Source organism: Colobus angolensis, unplaced genomic scaffold (genome assembly GCF_000951035.1).
Source record: "Colobus angolensis palliatus isolate OR3802 unplaced genomic scaffold, Cang.pa_1.0 Scaffold129, whole genome shotgun sequence".
Classification (NCBI taxonomy): Eukaryota; Metazoa; Chordata; class Mammalia; order Primates; family Cercopithecidae; genus Colobus; species Colobus angolensis.
This window is the reverse complement of record NW_012114141.1, coordinates 10,245,946-10,273,736: the sequence shown is the minus strand read 5'-3', so window position 1 is coordinate 10,273,736 and position 27,791 is coordinate 10,245,946. Positions and strand designations below refer to the sequence as shown.

The 27,791-nt window shown below is 36.3% G+C and overlaps 1 protein-coding gene across 2 annotated transcripts in view; it reads right to left on the bottom strand.

The window, feature by feature from the left end:
• The window catches only part of UBE2E2 (ubiquitin-conjugating enzyme E2E 2), a 386,680-nt gene extending 358,920 nt beyond the window's left edge, over positions 1–27,760 (bottom strand). The window contains exons 1-3 of one of the 2 annotated variants that reach the window (XM_011933743.1): positions 27,591–27,760; positions 22,161–22,344; positions 13,691–13,741 (exon numbers count right to left, since the gene is read on the bottom strand). In XM_011933743.1, coding sequence (XP_011789133.1) covers positions 13,691–13,741; positions 22,161–22,336 — 227 coding nt within the window. In that variant the 5' untranslated portion in view covers positions 22,337–22,344; positions 27,591–27,760. The remainder of the gene's footprint in view (positions 1–13,690; positions 13,742–22,160; positions 22,345–27,590) is intronic. The other variant, XM_011933742.1, reaches the window with a different exon arrangement.
• Positions 27,761–27,791: the final 31 nt, after the last annotated feature.

Sequence of the window (27,791 nt, the reverse complement as noted above, 5' to 3'; positions counted from 1 at the left end):
AAATGGTTTCCCTCTAACTTTAACATAGCAGCGCTAGTTCTATTCCCCAAAACCACACAGAATAAGCTTAATAAAGAATGTTAAGGCTCTGAAAACAGTTCAACACTGCTGTCATGACCCCTCACCTCTCCAGGAAAAATAACTCCAACTCTTTTTTTTTCTTTTCTTTGAGAGGGAATTTAGCTCTTGTTGCCCAGGAGTGCAATGGTGCAATCTCAGCTCACTGCAACCTCTGACTCCCAGGTTCAAGCGATTCTCCTGCCTCAGCCTCCCAAGCAGCTGGGATTACAGGCACCTGACACCACGCCAGGCTAGTTTTTTGTATTTTTAGTAGAGATGCGGTTTCACCATGTTCGTCAGGATGGTCTCAAACTGCTGACTTCAAATGATCCACCCCCCTCGGCCTCCCAAAGTGCTGGGATTACAGGTATGAGCCACTGCACCCAGTCAGCTCTTTTCTAATGTACCTCATGATCATGGATAAGAACTCCGAATTTTCCTTATTTATGAGCTTTCTAAATTCTCTAAGTTTATAAAATGCATCCACATTCTATCAGTGAAATAAGCAACACATTGAACTACGAGGACTGAATACTAGTTCTGGTTTTGCTTTTAAACTCCACATCCTTGGGGAAGTCCTGTTTCTCTCTCTGGGCTGCAGACACTGCTGAACCATAAACTTTCCAGTGTCAGTAGCCTCAAAGTCTATATTAAAAACAATCATTTGCAATATTGCTTTCATTTTGTTCAGAAATTTAAAATAAATATCTAACCAACTAATAGTACTGACAAAGGTATTTTACTTAAATTGTCTCCCACAATATTTAAGAGTCCTTAGAATATAATGGTGGGTAGCGGGGGGAGACAAATAAATATATACTACAAGTAGTTATATAGTATGTAGTTAAGTATGTATGTATTTATACACATGCAAAGTATAAATACAAAACTACAAGCACTATCAAAATGACCTCGTAGTTTACTCTTACCCAATACAAGCATAAGTTTAAGCATATACTTGTAAGTTTAAGCTTAAGAAGTTATTTTTCTAGATTTATGCTGTCCAATACAGTAGCCTCAAGTCACATATTGGTATCTAAATATTTAAAATTAAAATCTAAATTAAAAATCAGTTATTTCATTGCACTACTCACCTCTCAAATACTCGATGTCCACATATGGTTAGTGGCCACTGTACTGGACAAGGCAGATAAAGAACAGGTCCATCATAACAGAAAGTCCTACTGGGACAGTGCTGTTCTACAGCAGTTCACCTAAATCTATTTTGCAAATGGAAACAGAAAAGCAAGACCTCAAAACACTTGAGCTCTGAAGTCAGAAACAAGGTTGAAATCCTAGTTCTGCCATTTACTTGCTATGTGACTTTCAGCAAGTTAGTTACTTAACCCTTCTAAGCCTGTCTTCCCATCTATAACATGCTGTATAGAACTACTATCCACCTCAATGCAAAAGTGTAAGAATGACACAATAGACTTTGGGGACTCGGGGGAAAGGGCAGGAAGGGGGTGAGGGATAAAAGACTTCAAACTGGGTTCAGTGTATACTGTTCAGGAGATGGGTGCACCAAAATCTCACAAATCACCACTAAAGAATCTACTCATGTAACCAAATACCACCTGTTCCCCAAAAACCTATGGAAATAAAAACCTTAAAATAAATAATTAATAAAACTACTATCTACCTCAAAGATAGTCATAAAGATTACATGAGATAATGCTGGTAAAGCATTTAGCAGACTGCTTCAAATACTGGAAACATTCAATAGTGTTAGCTCCCTACTATAATTAATTGTATTTACTAATTCACAGATATATCGAACTGAATGCTACCTGAAATGCAGGGATTAAAGAAAGAGCTCTTGCCAGAGTGGATGAAACGGGTAAGAGTTGTAATCTGAAGCATCAGGAGAAGTGACAGTAGTGGGATGCTGGGAGGGTGATGCTGGATTCAAGGCGGAGGAAATGGCAGATACTGAGGCAGAAATCTTGGCTCTGGTGTAAGAGTTCTGCCTCTCCCTTTGGTCATTTCAAATTATTACTAAGCCTCATCTTCCAAACAGGTAAAAGTGTGTGGAGAGAGTCTACCTGCTGTGTACTGAAGTAGAAAATGAATTTTAGCTTATGGCTTTGCCTGATTCTATTAAACGTTTTAGAAGAAAGTGCTGATTCTACACAAATATGGAATGAGATATACATTTAAAGCCATCTCATTAGGTCCCTAAAGTATGTAAACATTCTGTTTCACAGTTCTAAACGAACATTTATTTAGAAACATAGCCCGAAAAGCAAACTGACAACAAAAATGCAAAAATCAAATTTTACACTGTCTTAAAATACACTAAAAAATTTTATTTCTTTGCAATACAGCTTAGGTGATTAATTTTAAATCAATGAGCATAATAATCACTGTAAAGAAATTTGGATACATGAAAGAATACAGTTTCAGGATATCTTAAAAGATAAAAGGGGTATGGGAATTAAAATATTACATGCTGTAGAGTAATATGACACTTCCTTCCTATCTCTAAAGTGCTTAGGTAATAAATCTGAAACAATAACTAGTTATAAAGCTGGGCAAACTAAATAATAAAATGTTCTGTTGCTATTATAAAATACAGTCCCAGTGTGATCATTTAATATATACTCTTCAGACACATTATTTTATTGTTCTTAAAGCAGTAAAGAATTAAAAAAAAATTAAAAGACCAGAAGTAATGGACACTAAACTCACTTTACCATTCAACATTTTCTTTTATTAGCAAATAAATACTTTTAAAACTATGATTAAAGGCAGACTTCAAACAATAACATTTTGAAATAACAAAGCAAAGAATTTTTCTGGTGGTGATTTTATTGAGACAGTTATGTCCTCCCTTAATACAGTTTTGAAGTACAGGTACATGACAGCAAACAACTATACATAAAGTTCCCCATTTGAAATAACAAGCAGCCAGCCTTTTAAAGTTCTATGCTGGTTGTACCTCAGGTAAAAAGTCAGCCTCAAGGTAAAGGCAAAAAGAAAATATACTCTTGGCAGTAATGAAGGAACTCATTTTAAAAATTATAAAAGAAAGTACAGAAATGAGAATATAAACAAGCTTCAAACTTGAACTTTTGAACTGCCAATAGAACACAAGGCAAGACCATGCTCTCTCTCTCTCTCACACACAGTACACATACTCCAACTCTGCAGCTATCCTACCTGCAGGTGCTACTCCATTCTTGCTAACTGTTCCAGTCACTTAGTACACGCATTTCTAATGTCATTTAAAGTTTTTTTGTCTTCAAAAAGTTTATCCAAAACCAGTCAACACTGTAGCAACTGAGTCAAGAACTCACAGGATTGAATTAAAAATATTCCTCATTACCTGTTTTAGATAAAGGAAGAAGGGATGGATACAAATAATTCAGTACCCTAAATAAATAACATAGGTCCTCAATGTATATTTAAATTTTATCATGTTAATGACTCCTTTTAAAAACTATGCCAGCATTTTGCTAACCAATACACATTCACATAAACTTTCAGTTATTCATATTGTACGTTTACCAATAATATGCCTCCCTCCAAAAGACTCTGAGCTGGCTTACAAAAATGTATGTAGTATGAAAGTACAAATGAAGATATGGATATACAAGAGGGAAAAGGGTAGAAAAACAAAATACAACCAGATAGTTGAGGTTTACCATACAAAATGCAATTAATTACTAACACTGAGGAGCAAATAAGGCTATGAGTTTCCAGGCAGCCAAACTAAACAAAGAGGGACGTATTATCAATTTTAAAATCTGTAGAGGCCGTAAATAGAGACAAATCTGTTTCTGCCAATAGTATCACCATTCTAGTCTACAAATATTACACTCTTTAAAGTCATCCTTGACATCATTAACTTTGTTTCTCAAAACCACACCATCAACAAGGTGGGCCAGTCCAAAAATGTCTCCCATTTTCACTGCCTTTTTTTTTTTTTTTTTTTTTTTTGGTCTTCCTAGTATCACATCACCAGGTCTTATATACCTTGAACCTATATTCATGCAACACTTTCCTTACCGGATTCCCAAACTCTTTATATCTTTCTCTACTCCATATTACAAATTAGTTTCTATGATATGATTTTTTTTTTAAATCAAAACTTCAATTTCATTCTTTTACTCAGTATTTATACCTCAAACTATAGCAACTGGTAATTTTAACACCCTTCCTAGAAAGTCCTAACAAATCTTACCTCCTAGATGGGAAGGAGGGCCAACCTGTTAAACTCACTGTCCCAAGAATAACTATACTAAATTCTCCCCTTTTACGTTTCTGCTCCCATTCATTCTCTTACCTACAGCCAATCCCCATTTCCTTTTACCTTTCCAAATCCCACCCATTCTTCAAAGCCAAGTCCACATCCTTCCTTAAAGATGTTTTCCCAGCTGGGTGCAGTGGCTCACACCTGTAATTCCAACACTTTAGGAGGCTGAGGCAACCTTGAACAAGTTACTTAATCTCAGGAGTTTTACAGACTGGTTGAAAAGACTAAATGACATCATATACAGAAATCCTTCAAGAGTTAAAAACTGCTGTACAAATATTACAATAACCAGAGAAGAAAAACAGTGACAATAATTAGATTTTGCATTGGTTGTTCCTTGTAGAGATCACACATATAGACACTGTTTCCAACTTCTGTCTCAATACCTTCATATTCTATAATTTCAAAAAATACCCCCCCACACACACTTTCCTTACATACCATTTTAGTTACTATGATGTGGAAAATACACTTCTCGGCTGGGCGCAGTGGCTCACACTTGTAAACCCAGCACTTTAGGAGGCCAAGGAGGGCGGATCACTTGGGGTCAGGAATTCGAGACCAGTCTGGCCAACATGATGAAACCCATCTCTACTGAAAATACAAAATTAGCCAGGCATGGTGGCGTACGCCTGCAGTCCCAGCTACTCAGGAGACTGAGGCAGGATAACTGCTTCAACCTGGAAGGTGGAGGTCACAGTGGGCCAAGATGGTGCCACTGTACTCCAGTCTGGGCAACAGAGAAAGACTCTGTCTCAGAAAAACAACCACTACCACCAAAAAAAAAAACACACACTTTCCTCTATAAAATGGCTCCCGTGATTAGTAAGATGACACAGTTTATGTCCAGTCACAGCCTCTTCCCATTTCCGCTGGGAATGCCTTACCTAATGAGTTAAGACAATGAAAAAAGTAAACCAATTGGAGGACTTATACTTTCTGATTCAAAACTCAGTAAAGCTATAGTAATCAAGACAGTATGCTACTGGCATAAGAAGAGACATACAGACCAATGGAACCAAATTGAGAGTTCGGCAATAAATCTTCACATTTATGATCCACTGATTTCCAACAAGGGTATCAAGATAATTCAACATGAAAAATAGTCTTTTCAACAAGTGGTGCTGGGACACTGGGTCTACACGAGCCAAAAGGAATGAAATTGGACCCTAATCTCATACCACATACAAAAATTAACTGAAAAAGGATCAAAACCAAAATGTAAAAACTAAAAGTATAAAATTCTTAGAAAAAATACAGACATAAATATTCGTGGCCTTGGATTAGGCAATGGTTTCTAAGATATGACACCAAACGCACAAAGAACAAAAGAAAAAACATATTTTGACTTCATAAAAAGCAAAAACTTCTATGTTTCAAAGGTCACTATCAAAAAAGTAAAAAAAAAAAAAATCCACAGACTGGAGGAAGATATTTGCAAATTATATATCTGATGTACAGGACTTATATCCAAAATACATTTTTAAAAAACTCTTACAATTCAACAACAAAAAGACATTAAAAAATAGAGCAGGATTTGAACTAACATTTCTCCAAAGAAGACATACAAATGAACAATAAGCACATGAAAAGATGCTCATCCATCATCCATCAGAAAACTGCAAATCAATACCACAACAAAATACCACTTCATATCTACTAGGATAGCTATCGTTAAAAAAATAAAAAAAAAAGGGGGAGGCAACAATAAGTGCTGCCAAGCTTGTAGAGAAAAATTGGGCCCTCAAACACTGCTGGCAGGAAACACAGACTTAGTATATAACCCAGCAATTCCACTCCTAGGTACACACCAAAGAGAAATGAAAACAAATGGCTACCCAAAAACCTGTACATAAACGTTCATAACAGCATTATTCATAGTAGCAAAAAAGTGGAAACAACAGAAATATCCATCAATTGATGAGTAGAAAAATAGAATGTAGTATATCCATAAAAATGCAAGTTTATTTGGTAACAAGCAGGAATAAAGGCCAGAGCAATCAGGCAAGAGAAAAGAAATAAAGGGCATCCAAACTGTAAAGGAAAAAGCCAAATTAGACTTGTTCGCAGATTACATGATGTCAAAACCTAAAGGCTCTACCAAAAATACACTGTTAGAACTGTCAAGAAATTCAGCAAAGTTGTAGAATGCAAAATCAACACACAAAAATCAGTGGCATTTATATGTACCAACAGCAAATAACCTGAAAAAAAAAAATCAAGAAAGCAATCCTATTTACAATAGCTACAAAAATTAAAAAACGCCTAGGAATCAATCTAACCAAAGAAATGAAAGATTCATGTAAAGAAAACTATAAAACTGATGAAATAAATAGGACACCAAAAAAAGGGAAAGGTATTCCATATTCATGGATTGGAAGAACTATAATAATATTTTTAAAATGACAAGACTACCCAAAGCAATCTACAGATTCAGTATAATCCTTATCAAAATACCAGTAACATTCTTCATAGAAATAGTAAAAAAAAAAAGAAAAAAATTTCCTAAAATTTACATGGAACCACAAGACTACATATAGCCAAAGCAATCCTGAGCAAAAAGAATGAAGCTGGAGGCATTACATTACCTGATTTCAAAATGTATTACAAAGCCATAGGAATAAAAACAGCATGGTAGTGGCATAAAAACAGACACATGTATCAATGAAACAGATGAGAGAACCCAGGTATAAATCCATGCATTTACAGCTACCTCATCTTTGACAAAGGCATCAAGAACATGCAATGGGAAAAGGAGAGTCTTTTCAATAAATGGTGCTGGGAAAACTGGATAACTATATATGAAGAATGAAACTACACCCCTATCTCTCACCATACACAAAAAAATCAAACCAAAATGGATTAAAGATTTGAATCTAAGACCTGAAACACTACAGCACAATGGTCTGGGCAAAGACTTCTTATGTAAGATCTCAAAAGCACAGGCAACCAAAGCAAAAATAGACAACTGGGATTACATCAACCTGAAAAGCTTATGCACAGTAAAGGAAACAATCAACAAAGTGAAGAGACAACACACAGAATGGGAGAAAATATTTGCAAACTATCTATCTGACAAGGAACAAGGGATTAATAACCAGAATATGTAAAGAGTTCAAACAACTTGACAACAAATATATATATATATATAAAATCCAATTTAAAATAGGCAAAAGGGCCAAGTGCAGTAGCTCATGCCTGTAATACCAGCACTTTGGGAGGCCGAGGCAGGAGCATCACCTGAGGTCAGGAGTTCGAGACCAGCCCGGCCAACACGGTGAAACCCCGTCTTTACTCAGAATACAAAAATTAGCCAAGTGTGGTGGTACGCGCCTGTAATCCCAGTCATTCAGGAGGCTGAGGCAGGAGAATCACTTCAACCTGGGAGGCGGTGGCTGCAGTGCGCCAAGATTGCGCCATTGCACTCCAGCCTGGGTGATACAGTGAGACTCCATCTCAAAAAAAAAAAAAAGAAAAAAAACACCAGCCAAGCGTGGTGGCATGTGCCTGTAGTCCCAGCTACACAGGAGGCTGAAGCAGGAGAATCACCTGAACCCGGAAGGCGGAGGTTGCAGTGAGCTGAGATCACGCCACCGCACTCCAGCCTGGGCAACAGAGAGACAAAACTCAAAAAAAAAAAAGGAGGGGGGCAAAAGATGTAAACAGACATTTCTCAAAAGAAGACCAACCCACAAATGGCCAAAGCATACATTAAAAAATGTTCAACATTGCTACAATGCAGTATTATCTCACTGCAGTTAAAATCGCTTAGATCAAACAGACAAGCAATAGCAGATGCTGGCAAGGATGTGGAGAAAGGGGAATGCTCGTACATTGTTGTTGGGATATAAATTAGTACAGCCACTATGGAGAATAGTACAGAGGTTACTCAAAAAAATGAAAAACAGAATTTCCATATGATCCAGCAATTCCTATACTGGGTATGTGTATTAGTCCCATTTTCACGCTGCCAATAAAGACATACCTGAGCCTGGGCAATTTACAAAAGAAAGAAGTTTAATGGACTCACAGTTCCACCTGGCTTGAGATGCCTCACAATTATGGTGAAGGTGAAAGGTATGTATCACATGATGGCAGACAAGAGAAGAATGAGAGCCAAGTAAAAGGGGTTTCCCCTTATAAAACCATCAGCTCTCGTGAGACTTACTCATTACCACGAGAACAGTATGGGGGATACCGCCCCCATGATTTAATTATCTCCCATCAGTCCCACTACACGTGGGAATTATGAGAGCTACAATTCAAAATGAGATTTGTGTGGGGACACTGCCAAACCATATCAGTATACCTCAAAAAGAAAGGAGATTAATGTATCAAAGAGATATCTGCAACTCCATGTTTACCCAAGTACCATTCACAATAGCCAAAATATGGAACCAACCTAAGTGCCCATTAACAGATGAATGAATAAAGAAACTGTGGTATATACACACAATGGAATATTTAATTCAACCATAAAAAAGAATGAAATCCTGTCATGTACAGCAATATGGATGAAACCACAGGCAAAGGTTAAGTGAAACAAGCCAAGCAAAGAATGACAAATGTCACATGTTCTCACTCTTACATGAGAGCTAAAAATGTAGATCTCAAAAAGAGAGAATAGACTGGTAATTACCAGAGGCCAGGAAGGGGAGTGGGGGGGGACGAAGGAGAAAAAAATAATATAAAATATATAAATGTATATTCACTGAACTTTTACACTAAAAATGGTAAAGATGGTAAATCACGTAGGTATATTTTACCTCAATTAAAAATATTTTTAAAAAAGAAGTACTAGGGTAATCAAGTTCGAGACCAGCCTGGCCAACATGGTGAAACCCCGTCTCTAGTAAAAATAAAAAAATTAGCGGGTGTGGTGGTAATCCCAGCTACTCAGGAAGCTGAGGCAGGAGAATTGCTTGAACCCAGGAGGCGGAGGTTGCAGTGAAATGAGATTGTGCCATTGCACTCAAGTCTGGGCGACGAGCGAAACTCCATCTTAGGAAAAAAAAAAAGAAGTACTAATGCATGCAGCAACATGGATGAACCTTGAAAATATTAAACTTTGTAAAAAAAATAAAAAATAAAAAAAGCCAAACACAAAAAGCACGTATGATTTCATTTATACAAAATGTCCAGATAAGGCAAATCTATAGAAACAGAAAGTAGACTAATTGCTACCGAAGGCTGGTGGTGAAGGAGTTGGGGGAAAATGGGGAAGGAGTGACTGCTAAAAGGCATGGATTATCTTTTGGGAGTTTTCAAAATATTGCAAAATTGACTGTGATGATTACAAAACTCCGTGAGTATACTAAAAACCTAAAAGTATAAGTGAATTTTACACTTTATGTCTTCGATAAAGCTGTTATCAAATAAAAAGCAGCGCCAGTGTTCCATGAGCAGATCCTTGAAACATACAGAAATAAAGTGTAAACTGCTAGTATAACCACATCCTCCTTTTTGGTTTACTTCCTCCTTTTACTTGTTCAATTACTAGACCAAAAATCAAATTCCAAATAAATCATTTCATTTTACCTCAGTCTTTTCTTCCAAAAATGAAGATTCTCTGTCATTCCCCTGCTCATAAACCTAATGCAAACTTTAGCAATAGCAGATCATAATAGCATTTGAACAAGTTAGCTTCTCTGTGATACAGGGGAACAAGTTATCCTTTGGATGATGACAATTTTAATTTTAATTTTAATCTGGAGATTTTCTGGCCCACTAGCTGCCAGTTCTCCACTAGCACCGAGGAAGTATAAATGAACACACTGACATGCACAGATCTAAGATGTTGCTTTTAGCAATTTGTGAAGAACTGTTAAAGTCACAACCTGTAGTCATTTACAAGGGGCAGTGAATCTACCTGTTAGAGGTCTGCAAGGAGAGAAAAACAATTTGATCCACTCTATCCATCTAAGCTGGTATGCAAGGCACCGAGGTAGCAAGCAATTCTAACCAACTGCCCAGCACCTCTAACTCAGCAGTAGTATGAAAACATTTACGGATCAATGGATCTGTGAAGGCCTCAGGATAGAGCCCTTGCAAATATCATGGGTCAGTTATGTTACCCAACATGAAAGTTAAGGCCAAGAAAAATACCTTCCACTACTTACAGGAAATACTCTAAGCATAGACCAAATTTCACTCAAATGATGTGTAATTTTCTATGCCTATGGCCCTACAGACTCCATGATTTTTATGAGCAGAAATTTTTTCTTAGCTGTAAATTTTTTTTAAATATTTACCCATTAAACTGTGAGTAACGTTTTTAAAAAGAATAACATATTTAACCCAACTTCAAAAATAAAACTATCTTACTGCATTTTTACTTCAAAGACAACAATAAAGTGAGAAAAAAACTGAAATACGTAGAGGCAAATATTTCCTATATGAAATAATTCAATCTATTAAATCATTTGTGCATGTTCTTTAAAATAATATTTGTTTTTTCAAAACCTGAAAAAAAATTAACCAATACTATATTAGAATAACTTTCTCTAAAAAATGCCTTACATAAAACTTTACACTGAATGCTGCGATTTGGGGTGACTTGATATTCTCAACTTCTTTAACAGATTTGCACAACGCTTAAACACATTCAGTTCCTTCAACATGATTCCAAAAGAAGCTTAACTAGATATCACATAAGAGATGCACCAAAATTCAGAGGTTCCATCTAACCTGACATACACACAGTATTGGGTTGAACCCAGTCTGTTAAGGTTCCCGAAAACAGGATAAACCACACTCTAAATGGAATGTGACACCCACCCACCCCTACCCAGACAACCAATAGAAAAAATCATTCTCCACTCTCTGACTAAACAGGTAAAACCCACAGATGTTCCCTCACATATAATATTTACATGTGATAGCAGACTAACAACTACCCAGGGAACCAAAAGGCAGGGTTTTGAGAGGCTTGTGTGATAGGAGAGGTAATCCACAAAGGGAGTAGAGTAAGGGGATGCTTTCTTCTGAAATGAGATATGACTTAACTGATTAAGTAAAGGACTCTGACTTCTGTTAGGCAGGTAACTTTAATTCGCACTATTTTGATAAATTAATCCATTACAGTCATTAGGCCAATGCAGGCAGTGCAGAACTTGTAAAAATCAACCACAAAAGCACTGTTAACTTTAACCAAAAATAAGCCCAACTAACACTATGATCTAACCTCTTTCTGAAGATGGTAACCACATTTTCATTGAAATACAGATGGGCAGATTAACTACAAACCACAATCAAATATTTGACACCAAACAATCCAAAGACCACAGTGATGCACTTAATAAGCACACCAAACATCCATATTAAGTAACACAAGCACACAGAAAATGTAAAACTAGTTAATCAACACTTATCAATCAGCTACAGCACAGAGGATCCTTTGCTTGCCAAAGGGAGTGCCACACGAAGGTAAATAACCTTTCTCTCGGCCTGACCCAGTCCAAGCAACTGTTTTAGAATCAATAAAAGGAGCCAAAGCCACTGTACTGCAGACCTAGCTTCTAAAGCAAACTTATCAGCTATCCAATCCTCAGCCCACAAGTGAGAATTCTCCTGCAAATTCCCAAGTCAGAAAATTAACTAAAGTAGGTATCTTTAGTTACTTCTAATTTTTAAAAATTAAAACCTGTAATAAACATTTTGCTCTATTTATGAAGAGCTTACATATGAACTAGTAATGGTATCATTAACTAAGCTCAAAGACAAAGTAAACCTCCAAATTTCAGATGACACTATACTTAAACGTTTTTTACCTTTAACAGAACTATGGTTCAATTATTTTATTTAAACAATAATCTTTATATAGTTCCTTTTCTCAGTCATCTAAGAGCAAAATTGCAGTCTACATCACGTGATACTGTATGTGGATTTCATTTATTAAAAATGAGTCAAACAAACTTATTAAAACAAAGTTGCTCATTTTACCAATGATTGGGGTTGTCAAAATTTAAGCAAAGAAGTGAATAAATTAAGTTCACTTATTTATCAGTTCAATTGTTCATAAAAAAGGTTACAAAAATAATATATGTAATATATTAAGAACATGGTTTTTTTTTAAAGATTCAGACCAGTAAAACAAATATCCTAAGAAACAAAGGATGTTAGGTTTAATTCAAACTGGAGTTTTTCCACAAATCAATCCACTTAGAACCACTGACCACCAAAAGCTAAACAATCATCTGCCATCTGAAACAGCTTTGATGTAATACGGTCGTAAGAGTGACAAAAAGTCTTATGTTAAACAGTTTTACTTAACAAAGACATATTTGTTCTATCTGAGTGAAACATTCTTTGAATATTATTACTGTAAGTTTATAAACTGTATACGATTCATTTAAAGAACCATATTAGATTCACCACAAAGTAAGTCCTATTAGAATTTTTCCTACACAAAATAGTTGTCAACTAGCCAACTATCAATATAGCCATATGCAAAATTTTCACTTTCATTAATTCTCACCATTGTTATCTTTGTTTTTACATAAAAGTAAGATCAGTGAAGTCAGATATCATACCAAGCAATAAATTCTACCTGCATTCAATGTTGGGAAGATTTTTATTTAATCTGCCCTTCCACCCTCAATGCATAAGATTATCATTTTAAACCAGAAAAACTCCAGGTTGGCCTGGTTCCAACGCTGACCCCATCTCAAAACAGAAATAAGTGTCTTAAAAATAATCAAATGGTCATCTTCTAACCACTGCTCCAGACCCAAGGCAGTAGCTTAAAGTAAGAGATTATTTTTCTCCTCTTTGTCCATGTATCTGTATAACATTAACCATTTCCAGGTAAGCACTTTTCTTTCCTAAAAGTAAACACTGACCAGAAAATTCAGGGTCATGATCATAAAGGGAGAGACAGTTTTACATTTAACATCATTGCCTCAAATCACCCAATCTTACCTAGTCACAACCAATGACCACAGTAACATAAACCATGAAGAAACACTATTTAATGCGTCTGCACTTTTAAAAATCAAATTCCAACAAGATAACAAAAATTACAACATAGCAAATATTTTAGCCATGCTATTATTCTATCATTAAAAAACCACTTAAGGCCCTAACACCTCTTCCACTAAAAGGTAATTGTATTTGTTACCCTATAATTTCATTGTCTTATTGTTATCGCATTACACTACTTTTGGCAACTCCGTTCTACCACTACAAACATACTTGCTGAACATTCCATTTCTGCACAGAGATGACAAAAACCACTGTCTTCCAGTCACTTAAGTTCAAACAACCATGTGTTTACTAATTAATCAGATTACAACAACAGTTGCATATAAAACCAACAGTTCAAATGTACCTTCCACAAAAGATACAAGTAAATAAAAAACCGTAAGTACTTACCTACAGTTGGGAGGAGGGTCCAATGTAATTTCTGCAAGTTCCTTCTGAATTCTTTAAAATAAAGACAAAGAACATTATGTTAAAAATATCCTCACTCTTAACAATTTATTTCATTAAAACATTATGTTTTAATAATACTTCCCTTTGGTATATTAGTTTGAAATACTAATACTGTATAAAGCATCACATCCAACAATAAAGTAGCAATTTCCGCCAGGGTTTTGAGGATGCATCTAAAAGATGACTCTATCAGTACATGCAACCTGTGGAAGGAACACTATGACTTCACTGAACCACTAACAGCACTAATTAAAATTTCTAAAGCTGGAAATTTCTGCCACACCATTCATGGGTCATTCTAACTTCTGTTTGGTATTAGCGCATTCCCATACAGGATGGAAAGCTGATATTAAGTTAAATTCAAGCATCCTGACTGATAGAATCAAATGGTGAAGAAAAGATTCAGGATCTCATTCCAACACCTGAAACTGCCATCAAGACGCATACGGTATTCCTTCCTGGAGCCTCTAATTTGGAGCAAGTTGGGACTTCGACGTTTAACACTATTTCACCGGCTAGAACTATCCTAATATTACATAAGCAATTAAATCATTTCATGAGCTTCATGCCAAAAAAAATTTTTTAAGCCTGCTCTATCTATCCTCATGTGTTACATTCTACTTTTATTTTTAACTGCATCTAACATCCTATGTACGTATAAAAAGGCTGAAAGTGCGCCACTGTTTTCTAAGACTATACTTAGCAATTCCTTAACTATCATTCATACCTTATTAAATGTAGGCTTTGCTAAATCAAATACCAAAATATTCTCAAAACCGTTTCTTCTCCTTTGCCTTGATTTTTAAATATGGGGTTATTAACAGCTGGATACCTGTTGTCTGGTAATTATTGTGACAGTATATGGATAATAACTGATTAAAGTATCTTTAAAAAACAAAACAAGAATTTGAGCAAAAATATTTACACTCAAGCAATTTCATTCTACTTCTTTTTCAAGACAACAAACTGCTAGAATAAACGGGACCCCTCCAATAGAACTGGTATCAACTTCCCGAAGGAACTGCATGCTACTGATACAATTTTCACTTTTCTAAACCATGTGATTCAAGGTTGGTGAGGCATTACGAATCAGAGGACGGCTAAGAAATTCAAAGAAAATTTCATTGTAATTCTGCTAGGCCATTAAATTTAGTCCCTGGGCAAGAACACTGCTCACATATGCTTGCTTTCTCTCCCTGTGCCTCAGTTTTCTGTCCTGTAAAATAGAGGTTAACTCGAATAAACTCTGTGATCTCTTTTAACACACTGTAACTTCCTTCTAATATGGATTCTGTGATATATTTATATGCATACAAAATACATATTGCCTATATTTAAATGACAATAGGCTCAAAGATTTGATACAGGAGAACACATTTTATGGATTTCATACAAAAGTATACAACAGACACTTCAAAACTAAATGGCTAAGTCCAGGTTAAAGATGGCAAACTAGGCACACACACTTTCACCTCTCACTCATTCAGGACCACACTGGGTGGGAAAGGGAAATGCAGAAAATGCAAAAAAGGAATAAACAGCAAAGAGAAGGGTGGTGGTCACCAATGAGTGAGAAATTTCAATGTATTTCTGCAAGACAAAACAAATGGGTGTAAATCAAACAGGCTGAGACAGGCAAGAGGGGGCTACAGGTGTATACAGATAAAATAAACTACAAATAAGGGGAAGTAATCAGAAATCCCAGAAGGAAAAAAATCTGCATAAGAAAATCACAGATGAAATATGAAGCAAACTAAAATGTAAAATAACTTTAATTAAGTATCAGACATTGGGAGTGAGGTGGGGAGAGAAAGATTTGATCTATTTTGCCTAAATGCTATGACTCATTGAGAAGCCCGGAGATCATGACACTGGACTTGTAGTTAATCTAATCCTAATATGCTGTTTGGTCTGGCATTTAATGTTTACAGTTATAATAAACGTACAATTTATTGGTCTTTTACTTACAGACAAAGCATAGAAGATTGGTTGTTGGTTGCACTGTACAAAGTAAATGTTATTAACCTTGAAGATGTAAAATTAAGTGTAGCTAATATAAACCAGCTAAAAGTGGATGGAGAAGATATTATCCCCAATTTACAAAGTAGAGAATAAAAAACATGTTATTTGTAGGAATAAGAAATAGAAGCTTAAATATATATTTTTAGAGTATAAAGGCAACAAATAATCTTTTTAAAAATTTTTAACTATCATTAACTGGGAGAAAGGAAAAGAAAGGAAGAATAGGTAAGCAAACTAAATCCTCATATTTCAGAGCAAGGAATCAAAAGATATTACTTCAATTAACAATTCAATGAGAAATAAGTGTATTATTTAGAGTTGTACAGAAATCCAACAGAAAGAATAAGACCAAAGACAGCTAAACAGTCTGCTTCAAGGGAATGGAATTGGGAGAATTAGGGGCAGGGGGTGGATAAAAAAAACTGTTACTTTCCATTAAAAAAAAATCTATGTACTGTTTATTATCAGAAACATGAACAACTTTTAAAAATTGTTTTTAAACTAAGAGAACCAAAAGATTAATCATTATAAAAAGCACGCTTAAGCTGTCAAAAAAAAAAAACTATTTTTAACATAAAAAAACTTCTTTGCAATTTTTAAACAACACATCTTGCTTTATATTTATATTGCCCTTTAGATTTTTAAAAAACAAAACAAAAAACTCATAAATCCTGGGCCAGGCTCAGTATTGGTGGCTATGCCTGTAATCCCTGGGCTTTGGGAGGCAGACGCAGGAGGATCACTTGAGGCCAGAAATTGGAGACCAACCTGCACAACACAGTGAGACTCCTTCTCTACAAAAAACTTGGGAAACTGTTGGTCATGGTGGTGTGTGCTTATAGTCCCAGTTACTCAGGAGGCCAAGGCAGGAGGATCACTTGAGCCCAGGAATTTGAGGCCACAGTGATCTATGATCATACCACATACTCCAGCCTGGGCAAGAGTAAGACCCTGTCTCTAAGGGAAAAAAAATTGATGTATCATAATTTGCTGTCATATAGTTCTATACAAAAGTTGAACTCCAGATCCCTATAATTCTAAGTCTATATTATTCAATATAAAAAGCAATTTGCTGATGAATTCAACAAGTCTGAGCAGTGAGTCAATAATATTATAATATATTTTGAGCCACTGTTACCTAAAATGGTTGTATTTCTCTTGACAGAAAAGATTATACTAAGAACTGCTATCTAAATGGTTGTAAGATGTCCTGCTGTTTTCAATGACAGCAATTCAATTCTATCTCAAAAGTTGTGATCATGGTATGTATTAAGTTTCTCAGCCTTGACAAGTGGGGATAAGGAAGGTACCTATTTCAGGCACTGTCTCTGAGGGTGAGGAAAAATGAAAAGTATCAATAATTCACACTTACAATGTACCTTTCCCATGATGATCTTTTGCCATTAAAAGTGATCCAGTAAATCTCACAGAATTCTCTAAGTATCTCTTTTATCAGTTCCCATTTAAAAGACAAGGAAAACTAAGGCTAATTATTTTATACTGGTAAGGTGAAAGATGGAGAACTATTATCTTGCTAAGTCAAACAAAAAGACTTCCCTCATCAGAACTTTTAAGACAAAATTATTTTACATAAAAATCATCTGGACAATTGCCTAAATTTCCAATTTCCATAAGGCAGTGCCACCTCTTAAGCTAGTATGATACAGAAGTCAGCAACTGCCCATTGTTACTGAGACAAGTCACAAGCAACACACAAATTAAATTTCAGTGTATATTACTCTACCTTATACCTTAACTGTTCCAGGATTGAATGATAAGAGTACAATCCGAGTACTGTGTAGGATTGTTATTTGCTTTAAAAAAATAGCAGGGGAGGGGAATCATAACAATCATGATTCTTTCAGACTTAAATGAAGAATATGGTACCAAAATTATACAGAACAGAGAGGATATGAAACTCTCATTTTAACATCAATATATTGGAAAAGGGGTTCAGAAAAATGAAGCAGTGTAGGTGTACTAACATGTTTAAAACACACACATACATTTCTTGGGTTAAAGAAAATTCAAAAATTTACTCAGAGTCAAGTAGAACATGAATGTGTGGATATGTAGATTTGCAAAGTAATTTCTTAGCAGGAATTTTTTAAAAACCCTTCATCTCATCTAGATAACTTTCTATATTCCCTTACAGACTACAATCCTCAGTCAACCTAAAAACCCTCTATTCTAATCAATTGAATCACCTAGCAAAAACCTTCCAAAATGACCTTATTCTCAAGAAAGCGTCATGCAACTAATAATTAAAATTTTTTAAATGTCAAAGCAATCTTTAGAAAACACACTGCCATCACAAATAAGAAGTCTAGCATTTCATTCTGGATGGTGGTATATACTACATACTATGATTCTAAAAGATTATTGATTTTAAGACACACCATCAATAATTGTGCACATAAATTTTAAGATGTGTCCCAATTTCAGAAACATTAAGAAGTTTTAAAATGTGCATTTAGAATGAATAAAGTACAGTAATTACAAAAGATTATCTGTAAAAGTACTATTTCATTCTCATGTGGAAAACAAACTTACAAGAGCCCATAAGATAAAAGTTCAAACTGGAATACAGTGGAATCAATTTTTCAACCTAACAAAAATTTAGAGTCTGAAACCAAAAACTACACCTCGAACAGTATCATACTGAGTGTCCAAAAATAAAATCACCATGTCTACTCTGAACAAAGTTAATTTAGAATAAATATGATTTAAAATTCACATTTACAGATGTATCAACCCATAAAAGCAGCAGAATAAATTCAATGAAGATCTCAAAATAGATGTTTTATTGAACTGACTAGTCAATTTAATCAAAATAATCTAAATCTGTCACTGCAGATATAGTCCAACTACAGACTTGCAAATATAACAAGAGTGATATAGACATATCAAGAGAACAGGCTGTGATAAGAGCATGACAATTTTTTAAGAAACAAACTCTTGCCAAAGAAAAGCAAAAATGCATATAAGATGTAACTGTAATCTTTCCTCCTAACTCTGAGACAGAAATTAATTTCTACTACTGTTTAAATACCCACTTAAATGTTTTCTGTATTATATATCACTATTCTGTAATATCACAAATGAGATTTTTCAAATCATATTTCTGTATCAGCTTATTAATTCTATAATTACTGCATTACAGCAATTATTAATAGTACATTTCATACAACTGAGCACCTACATGCAAGCACTTTCCTAAGTTACTACAAAATGTATTTAATTACGGCATCTGAGTATTTCTAGTTTAACAGCACTAAGGCCTCCAAGGTTAATATATACCTTATTTTTCCAAAGTTTGTACCAAACAGACTTGGAAAATATCATTGCAGACTTTAACTGACATAAAGTCTATTAGTGACAGCGTCAGTTTATGAGAGCTTACTATGTGCCGAATCAATGCTTTATCACATTTAGTTCTCACAAGAACCTTGTGAACAGCGTACCATTATCATCTTCCTTCTATGAAAGAAGAAATTGAGGCTTTCAGCTGTTAAATTATACATCAGGATCGCAGAGGCTAGGCACAGTAGCTCATGCCTGTAATTCCAACACTTTGAGAGACCAAGGCAGGAGGATCGCTTGCAACCATGAGTTCAAGGCCAGCCTGAGCAACACAGCGAGACTCTCGTCCCTACAAAAAATACATTAAAAATTTAGCCTGGTGTGGTGACACACCTATGTAATCTCAGCTACTTGGGAGGCTGAGGCAGCAGGATTGAATGAGCCCAGGAGTTGGAGATCATACCACTGCACACCAGCCTGGGTGACAGAGCAAGACCCTGCCTCAAAAAAAAAAAAGAAAGAAAGAAAGAAAGGAAGAAAGAAAGAAAAAAAGAAAGAAAGAAAAGACCACAGAGCTACAGCTACTAAATGCAAGAACCTAGATTCAAACGTAGATCCCATCTTTAGAGTTCAAGCTCTTCAATGCTCCCCTTTCTCATAAAATGACACTATTTGGGAAAGACTTCTCATCTGAATAAAAATGATTATCAACAAAAAAGTGTGAAATAAAATTTATTCTGAAACTACCTCTAACTTTTAATCTGAACACACCAGTACTAAGATCCTAATATCCATGGAAAATCTCATCCCTAAAATAAGCTCAGGGTTCCAAGGCAACCAGTAAGTAAATATTGTGACTGTACTCTGCTAGGCACTGTGGATATGACAGTGAACTTAAAAGATGTGGGGTCCTCTGTTCTCATAATTTCCAATTTTTTCCCTAAGTTAAGCAGAAATGGCAAAGAACCAATAACTTCCCTATCAGCTGAATTGGAGGAAGAGAGAGGGGAAAATAAGTTTTTTTTTTAATTAAAAAATTAGTAGCAAAGCCGCATTTTTATATTTAAAATAAACAGTAAATAATTACATCACTTCATACAGTGTCACCCGAAAACCAACTGAAGATCTTTCTAGAGGAAGATCATAAACCACAATTTGAAAATCACAGATTCCCAAGAATTTGCCAACGGAGGGATTCTTTCAGCCAGGAAGCAACTCAAAAGAGACTTCTTACTTTCACCAACGCAATACAACCACTTACTATTTACTGCCAATCAGGCACTGTCCTGTGCTCTGTACATACACTATCTCTAAACTAGGTTTTATCTCCTATGTACAGAGCAGAAAAATATCTTCCATATTTTTCCCTCATGAAATCTATCATTAGGTTTGAATAATCTGTACTTTCTACATATAGTGTAGTAAAATAAAGATGACCCATGTACTTGAAAAACTCATGTTCACACATAAAGCAGTAGATCTTTCATAAGCAGAATTTGGTCTTTGGCATATCATGCAAGAAATATGATTTTAAGGTATATTATAGTGGTGCTCCCAGTTAGGGGAAAAGGCAGAGCCTCACCACAACAGGTGACTTTGCTAACTAGCAATCACAGAATAAAGCGCAGGCCCAGCAGAACCCTATTTCCCACAGACCTGGCCAACCAATCCTTGCCCTTTTCTGACAAACTGAAAAGGCCCTGTAAAAACCCAATCAGACACTGAGGACTGAATTAGATTCTCCTCATCTACATGGAACTACAATCTGTACCTGAACATCTCCTTCCCACCCACATCGACTTCCTTCTTTCACCTAAATGTTGTATTTTCTCTATTCCTCACCTTTCTTATCCATCCTAACTCCACCCCCCATTTCCCAGGTCACCTCTAAGCAGGTCATTTGTGTTGTGGTCTGGCAACAGAAGGGTCAGCCAGCTGAGTCCCCTGTAATTGCAGTATGATGGCAAAACAAACTGAACCCTCTTTCCCACCCTAGCATGTTCTAGCATACAGGTCTAAACGTTTAAAGTTCAGGGCTCTCTGACTTTCAAACGGCTCCTTCAACAGAGATCAGTAATACACCCCCATGAAAGGAAAACTGAATACTCTAGTACCTTGGAATAATCACTCACCATCCCTCCAACATCTCTCACTAAGGGGCCTGAGAAGGTTCCTTCCAACTCTGTAGACTGACTAAGCCAAAGGGAAACAAGGTCTACTAGAACATAATAATGGTTTTTTATCTTTGAGAAAGGAGTTCCCCTTAATTCACACCATAAAATAACATATAAAGCTGTAATTCAACATTCAGGCATTCCACTATGCCTAAAAGTTACAGATCGCTTTTATTTATACTTCCTATTTGGGCAATATAAAATATATGAAAACAAAGCCAAGAACATAAAATCACAGGATCAGGAAAGACATTACTTTATCTTTCAAATTATTTTCCAAGAGATATTCTATAATGTAACAATATCAAAACAGATTCCCTCTAAGTCCATTGACATGCCAATCATTTTAAGAGATTGATGTACCAACAGAAGACCATTCGAATACCTACTTTCCAGATCCATCTACTCTCCAGAGAAAGAGAAAAATCTGTATCAAGATGGATCCACTGACTGACGTAATGAAACCAAGATGCACTTGTCGCTAATGTCAGCATTTCTGACTTTACCAACTAGGAGTAGTGGAAAATAAACTATCACTCACTCAATAACCACTTCAAAAGATTCCTAATCTCTATTCTGTGTTACGGAACAGAAAAAAAAATTTTATGGTCAAGTAACCATAAATGAAACCACTGCAATTTTACATGCACGCCCTGTATATGCTTCCCTAATAATACACAAACACACTATGGAAATATATTTTATGAATCTGCCATGCCATTTAACTGACTTTAAATACTGAAGTTCCCTATGGCTAAAACCATGTAAAAGAGATCATCTTGAAGGGGAAAGAAAAATCCACGAAGTTCACGGCCGACAATCCCAGAAAAAATGACTAAATGCAAGAGAAAAATAGAACTTAAGATGATAAACTGATACCAAAAATAAAAAGATTATAATAACTGAGATACCTTTTAGCACTAGTTGACAATTTAGCAGCAGTTTTGCTGGATATTTTTCCCTCCTTTTTCTTGGGCTGAACTTGTTCTCTTTCTGGTTCTTGCTGAACACTTTCACGTTGATCTCCATCGGAACTTCCTCCACTAGTGCTTGGACTGTCATCAACTCTTTGTGCCTCAGTGGACATTTTAGATCCTGGATTAAAGAATCAAAAATCATTTATTCAGCTGTGAGGAGGACTACAGTAAGCTACCTCCAGAACACAGAGAATGAATCTCAAAGTAAAACAAGTAAATCTCAATATAAAACGGATTAAATTGGTCATTTACAAAACAATGCAGCTTTGGGACTTGCTAAAACTTTTCCTTCATCCATTCAAAATTTACTGTGAAATGAAAACATACAAAATTTATACATGAAAGGTTCACAGCAACATTATTCATAATAACCCAAACCGGAAACAACTCAAATATCCACTAACGAATGAATGGATAAACAAAATGTAGTAGTATATTCACATAATGTACTGTTAGCCATAAAAAGGAATGAAATACAGTGTCTACGTGCTACAAAATGGATGAACCTTGAAACATTCTGTAAGTGAAAGAAGTCAGCCACAAAGGACCACAAACTGACTATATAAAATGTCCAGAATAGGCAAATTCATAAACATCAAATTCAGTAGTAAATCTCAGGCCTGTAAATCCCAATGTTTTGGGAAGCCCAGACAGGACCAGCCTGGGCAACACAGCGGGACTCGATCTCTACAAAAAAATAAAACTATGATTGATACCACTGCATTCCAGCCTGAGTGACAGAGCAAGACCCTGTCTCAAAAAAATAATAATAATAATAATAAAATTAAAATGAGTAAGTGGTTGCCAGGGAGTGAGGGGAGAGCAGCGAAGAGTGACTGCTAATGGGTAGGATGCTTCCCTGTGGGGCGATAAAAATGTTCTTAAATTAGATAATGATAATGTTGCTCAATTCTAATAATAAATATTCTAAGAACTACAGAGTTGTAGATTTTTAAAGGGTAAATTTTATAGTATGTGAATCACATATCAATAATGCTGTTACAAAAAATAAGAAAAAAATGACTAAGGGTCTATTCTCTACCAGGCGCTGTGCTAAACCCTTTGGTCCCACAACTGTGAAAAACCTGGACTAGCCAACTTGCTAAGTACAAAAACGAAGGTTAGTACAAATAGTTGTGGGAACAGAAAAACGGGAGGACTCTTTCAAATCCCTATTCAATCAATACATCCTCAGGGCTGGGCTAAGGTTAAAATTCTCCAAACTAGTAAATTGTTTTAAGTAACCTTTGTGATAACAGAAGAACACAGAGGCCTGCATGACTGCATGATTCTCAATAAAAATTGAACCATATGATGGCATCAGCATTGATTCAGCTATATACTAAAGCAACCATATTTCACAAGAGATGGTGAGACACTGAAGAATTTTTTTTTTTTCTTTTCCCCACAGTCTGGCTAAAATATCCCTCAAGGCTTTCAAATTCCCTTTGCTCTGAGTTCAGGCTCCCCAAGCAGCTCTGATTACCAACTCGATTTCCTCAATAGCTTGATACTTAGGTAGCTGTTATAATCTAGACAGCAGACACAAACAATTCCGGTAAGTGAAAAGGAGTATCTCTTCTCAACTGTCATTCTATCATAATCAATTTCTGAGTTTGATGACTATGAATACATCCCTTATGAGCTGACTAGCTTACAGTGTTCTGACAAATCCAGAACTGAACCAACAAAACCCATGGCCAGACTCTAAAAGGTCTTGTGCTCACCACGGTTTTGTCACCTAATAATCACTTTGAGCACTGTATAGCTACCTTCTCAGACACCTCTTTAAAAACAAATACCTATACTTAACAAGTACCATTAACAACAAAAAATATACCTTTAAAAATTAAAGGTACACTGAACAAATTTCTTTTGAAACGGATCCTTTCGATTACTCTTATTCAAATTACGGCTTGAAATAAAACTGTTTCTGATATGATCAATAAGAATAGGTAAAGATACCTCAAATAAAGCAAAATTTTTAATGACTATAATTTAGTCCAAATGGATAGCTATTTGACACTGATGAAAATTCATCACTACTAAAGATTTAACTTGTAGTCTGCTCTAAGCCAAAGCAATGTTGTAACACCGATCTTTAACAGACTGAAATTTTTGTAAGACAAACCAAAAAGCACTGCCAAAGAACGGAGGCATCACGAAGCACACAGCCTCAAAGAGTCAACAGAAAATAGTGAATCCTTTCACTGACACGCCACGTACACCACCACCAGCACCCCTTCAACCCCAACAGCTCCCCATGCCACACAAAAACAGGTCTGCCTCAACAGCTCTGAAACATACAATGGAAAAGTGGCTACTTTCCTGCCTATTCTGTAAATGGAGAGCGCCAGTCTCCACAGCTGTGACATCTTTTATGAGCACTAAAGTCACTTAATAGAATACTGAAATTTTATATCAGTATGTTTCACATCTAGCTCTAAAAGTCGTAACATATTTCTTGCTTTTTTTCATTTTCATTTTACTCTAAATTCTCATTCTTGGATTTAATATTTTTTTCACCTTACTTCTTTCAGTTAAAATATATCAGAAGTTTAAAACCTTCTAAGTATGTACATAATGGCATGCAGCATGCATCAGAGTGAAAACAAGAACAATCCTCAGGGAAAGGTGCTCAGATATAGCAAAATGCTGCCAGCAATACCTTAAGAAATGTGAAATGAGTAAGAAATCATTTTATACATTTTAAAACAGGAGCAATCCGTTCCATGATAAATATACGGGAACCTCAATGAAATAATATGCTCTATACTGAGACTGCAGCGTCAGTTTAATTAACTATGATTTAATAAACTATGCCGAGAGTTTCGGTTGTGTATCACATTCGTTATAAAGCCACACATTCTTCTCAATATTCTTATTTATGTGCATTCACATACTATCGAATGCCATGGTTATATAATTACTTAAAAAGATTTCTCAATGATGTGATCTGAACCATAATCTGAAACCCAAATTTCATAAACTACTGCTGAATATCAGAGGAAGACTAAAGTAAAAATTAGTCTCACTAGAGAACTAATAAAAATACTATTAGAAATTCCCCAATAGAAGCGTAATTTCTAGTTTCACATTAAGGAAAAGAATTATTTCCACTTTCGACTTAAGACACCTATTTCATCCAAATGTTAACCTACAAATGATAAATCCATCTGAGGCCACTGATAACCACTATAGGAACTTTTAGAAATAAAGTGTTCACATCTCTTTTTCAAATATCAATAATAAAAGGAATTTCTCGGTTTGTTTTTTGAATGCTTGCTTACAGAAAAAGTATAGAAAAAAATTATTGTGCCACTCAGGTGCAATGAATTTTTATGAAGAAAAAGTAGTGTATAAATCAATTTAATTAGTCATAAGTGTAAAATTGATGTCTTGTCTCTCTAAAGTACAAATGAATAAAAATTTCTGAATTAAAATTCTTTAAACATTATCTTCTAAATTAGCATTTTAAAATTAATTCCTAAACAGTTAATCTGATCTCATTATCTAATCTATAGGGAAGATAAACTTAAATCCCAGGGTTATAAACAAAGAGCTACTCTCCAATGATAGTTTCAAAGATATTGAGATACACAAATTAATATGCTTACTTCGTAACTCAAAGTAAAACTTAATTTTTAAACATAAAATAGGCAGTCCTTCCTAAAACTATGTTAAGAGGCTTACATTCTATTACTTCTTCAACACAAACTGTCTAAGCTTGTATTAGCTATGTACCCTACGTTGTAATTACAGTCCTGGAAATTAGCAACACACAGTGAACGAAACTAACGTGTTCCATAAAAATGAAATGATTTGGCTTGAAATATTACTGACTACATAAAGGCAACTATAGTCATTCCATAAATCCAGCCTACTATCCAGGTAAGCCTTATAACAGTATCTACTAGTATAAAACTGCAAAACCAAGGGTTCATTTGAGCTTTTAAAACAGGAAAGCGTTTAATTCTGTCATACAGATCTTGCTGTCTTCCTACTCATGTTTCTAAACTTTTCTAAAATGTAAAATAAATATGTAGTATATGCACACAGCAATATTCAGCTTTAAATTTAACTGCAAAGACATTTATGCAGAAAATAATAGTGGAACACCTGATTTGGGGATAAAAGGTGCTGCAGGGGAAACAGAATGGGGTATAGCATTATATGAAAACACTATCTTCAGCATCAGCCCACATACAGAACTCCAAAGAGCCAAGGAGCAACCAAATTGCCGTAGTAAAGGCAAATATTTAGATTCACAAAGTGCAGACTGAATTATCACATATCTAGAAACACACTTTTTAAAGAATCAGGGATTAAAAACTAAGAAGAGGGTAAAATCTTTTAGAACCGCGAGATAATTTGAAGGTAAACCTTAGCACTTCCTTTCGTACTTTTAAATGAAAATATTTGAGTAGACTCTCAAGAATACACAATACAAAACGATGAATCTTAGAAAACATGCAAATAGGTCTAAACAGCCACCAAGCACAGGATGATGTCTTTCTAAAGCGGCCTTAATTTCCTTAAGGGAAGATGGATTGGACATTTCTGGTTGGTCGTGGGAAAAAAAAGCCACAAGAAGCCACGCTTTATCTTCATTAGAAATTGTAAAGGGCAAAAAGATCAAAACATTATGAGAGAGAGGGGAGAAAAGAGGGGGAGAAGTGGAGTGGGGGGAGAAGGGGGAGAGGACAGAGGGAATCCAGTTTCAAACCAGGCCAGTGGGGGCTGCAGAGAAGAAACCAGAGAAAAATGGGCTTCGGTTCCAAACTGTGACAAGCGCCAGGCATCACAAAAGACCAATACAACACACATCCCACACCAGGACACACACAAATACACCCCACAAGGTCTTCTCCAGGCGGGCCACCGGGGTGCGGCGGCGGAGGAGCCAGACCCGGCACTCGCCAGGAGAGACACCATGTGCAGCAATTATGCAATTAGGGAAAATAGCAAAAGATCAAGCCGGGCACTTTCCACCGTGACATTTATCCTGTACTTTTGCAAAGACTTAGTTCCAGGATGCGGCTAGGAGAAGGAAGGCGCTGGGAGGGTGGAGAAGGATGGGGAACTGAGAACGGAAGGGGGTAGAAGGAGGACAGGGAGAGGAGAGGCAGAAGGGGGGGGATGGGAAGGAGGGGGAGGGGTAGAAAGGGCGAGAAACGGGGGCAGGAGGCTCGCGGGAGGGGGCGCAGGGAACCGGGCCCGGGGAGCGAGGAAGGAGGGAACTAGGACACGAGCGGTGTAAGCAGAGACCTGCGGCGCGGAAGGGAGGTCGGGGGAGTGAGGAGGACGCTAGTGAGAGGGAGGACGCCCGAGGAGGGGAGGCACCGGCGCGGCCCGAGCGAATACCTGAGGGGGGTGTCCGTGCAGGTCGCAGGCTCGAGCCGAAGCCCGGGGAGAGAGCTGCCGACGCGCGAGGGGGAGGGAGACTGGGGAGGCCCCAGGGACTGGATGTCCCCTGCGGACCGTCTAGTCACCGAAAGCCGGACCCACGCACCACGCACCCGACCACGCCTGTCCTCGCCGCGCTCGCGCCCGCCCGGACTCACC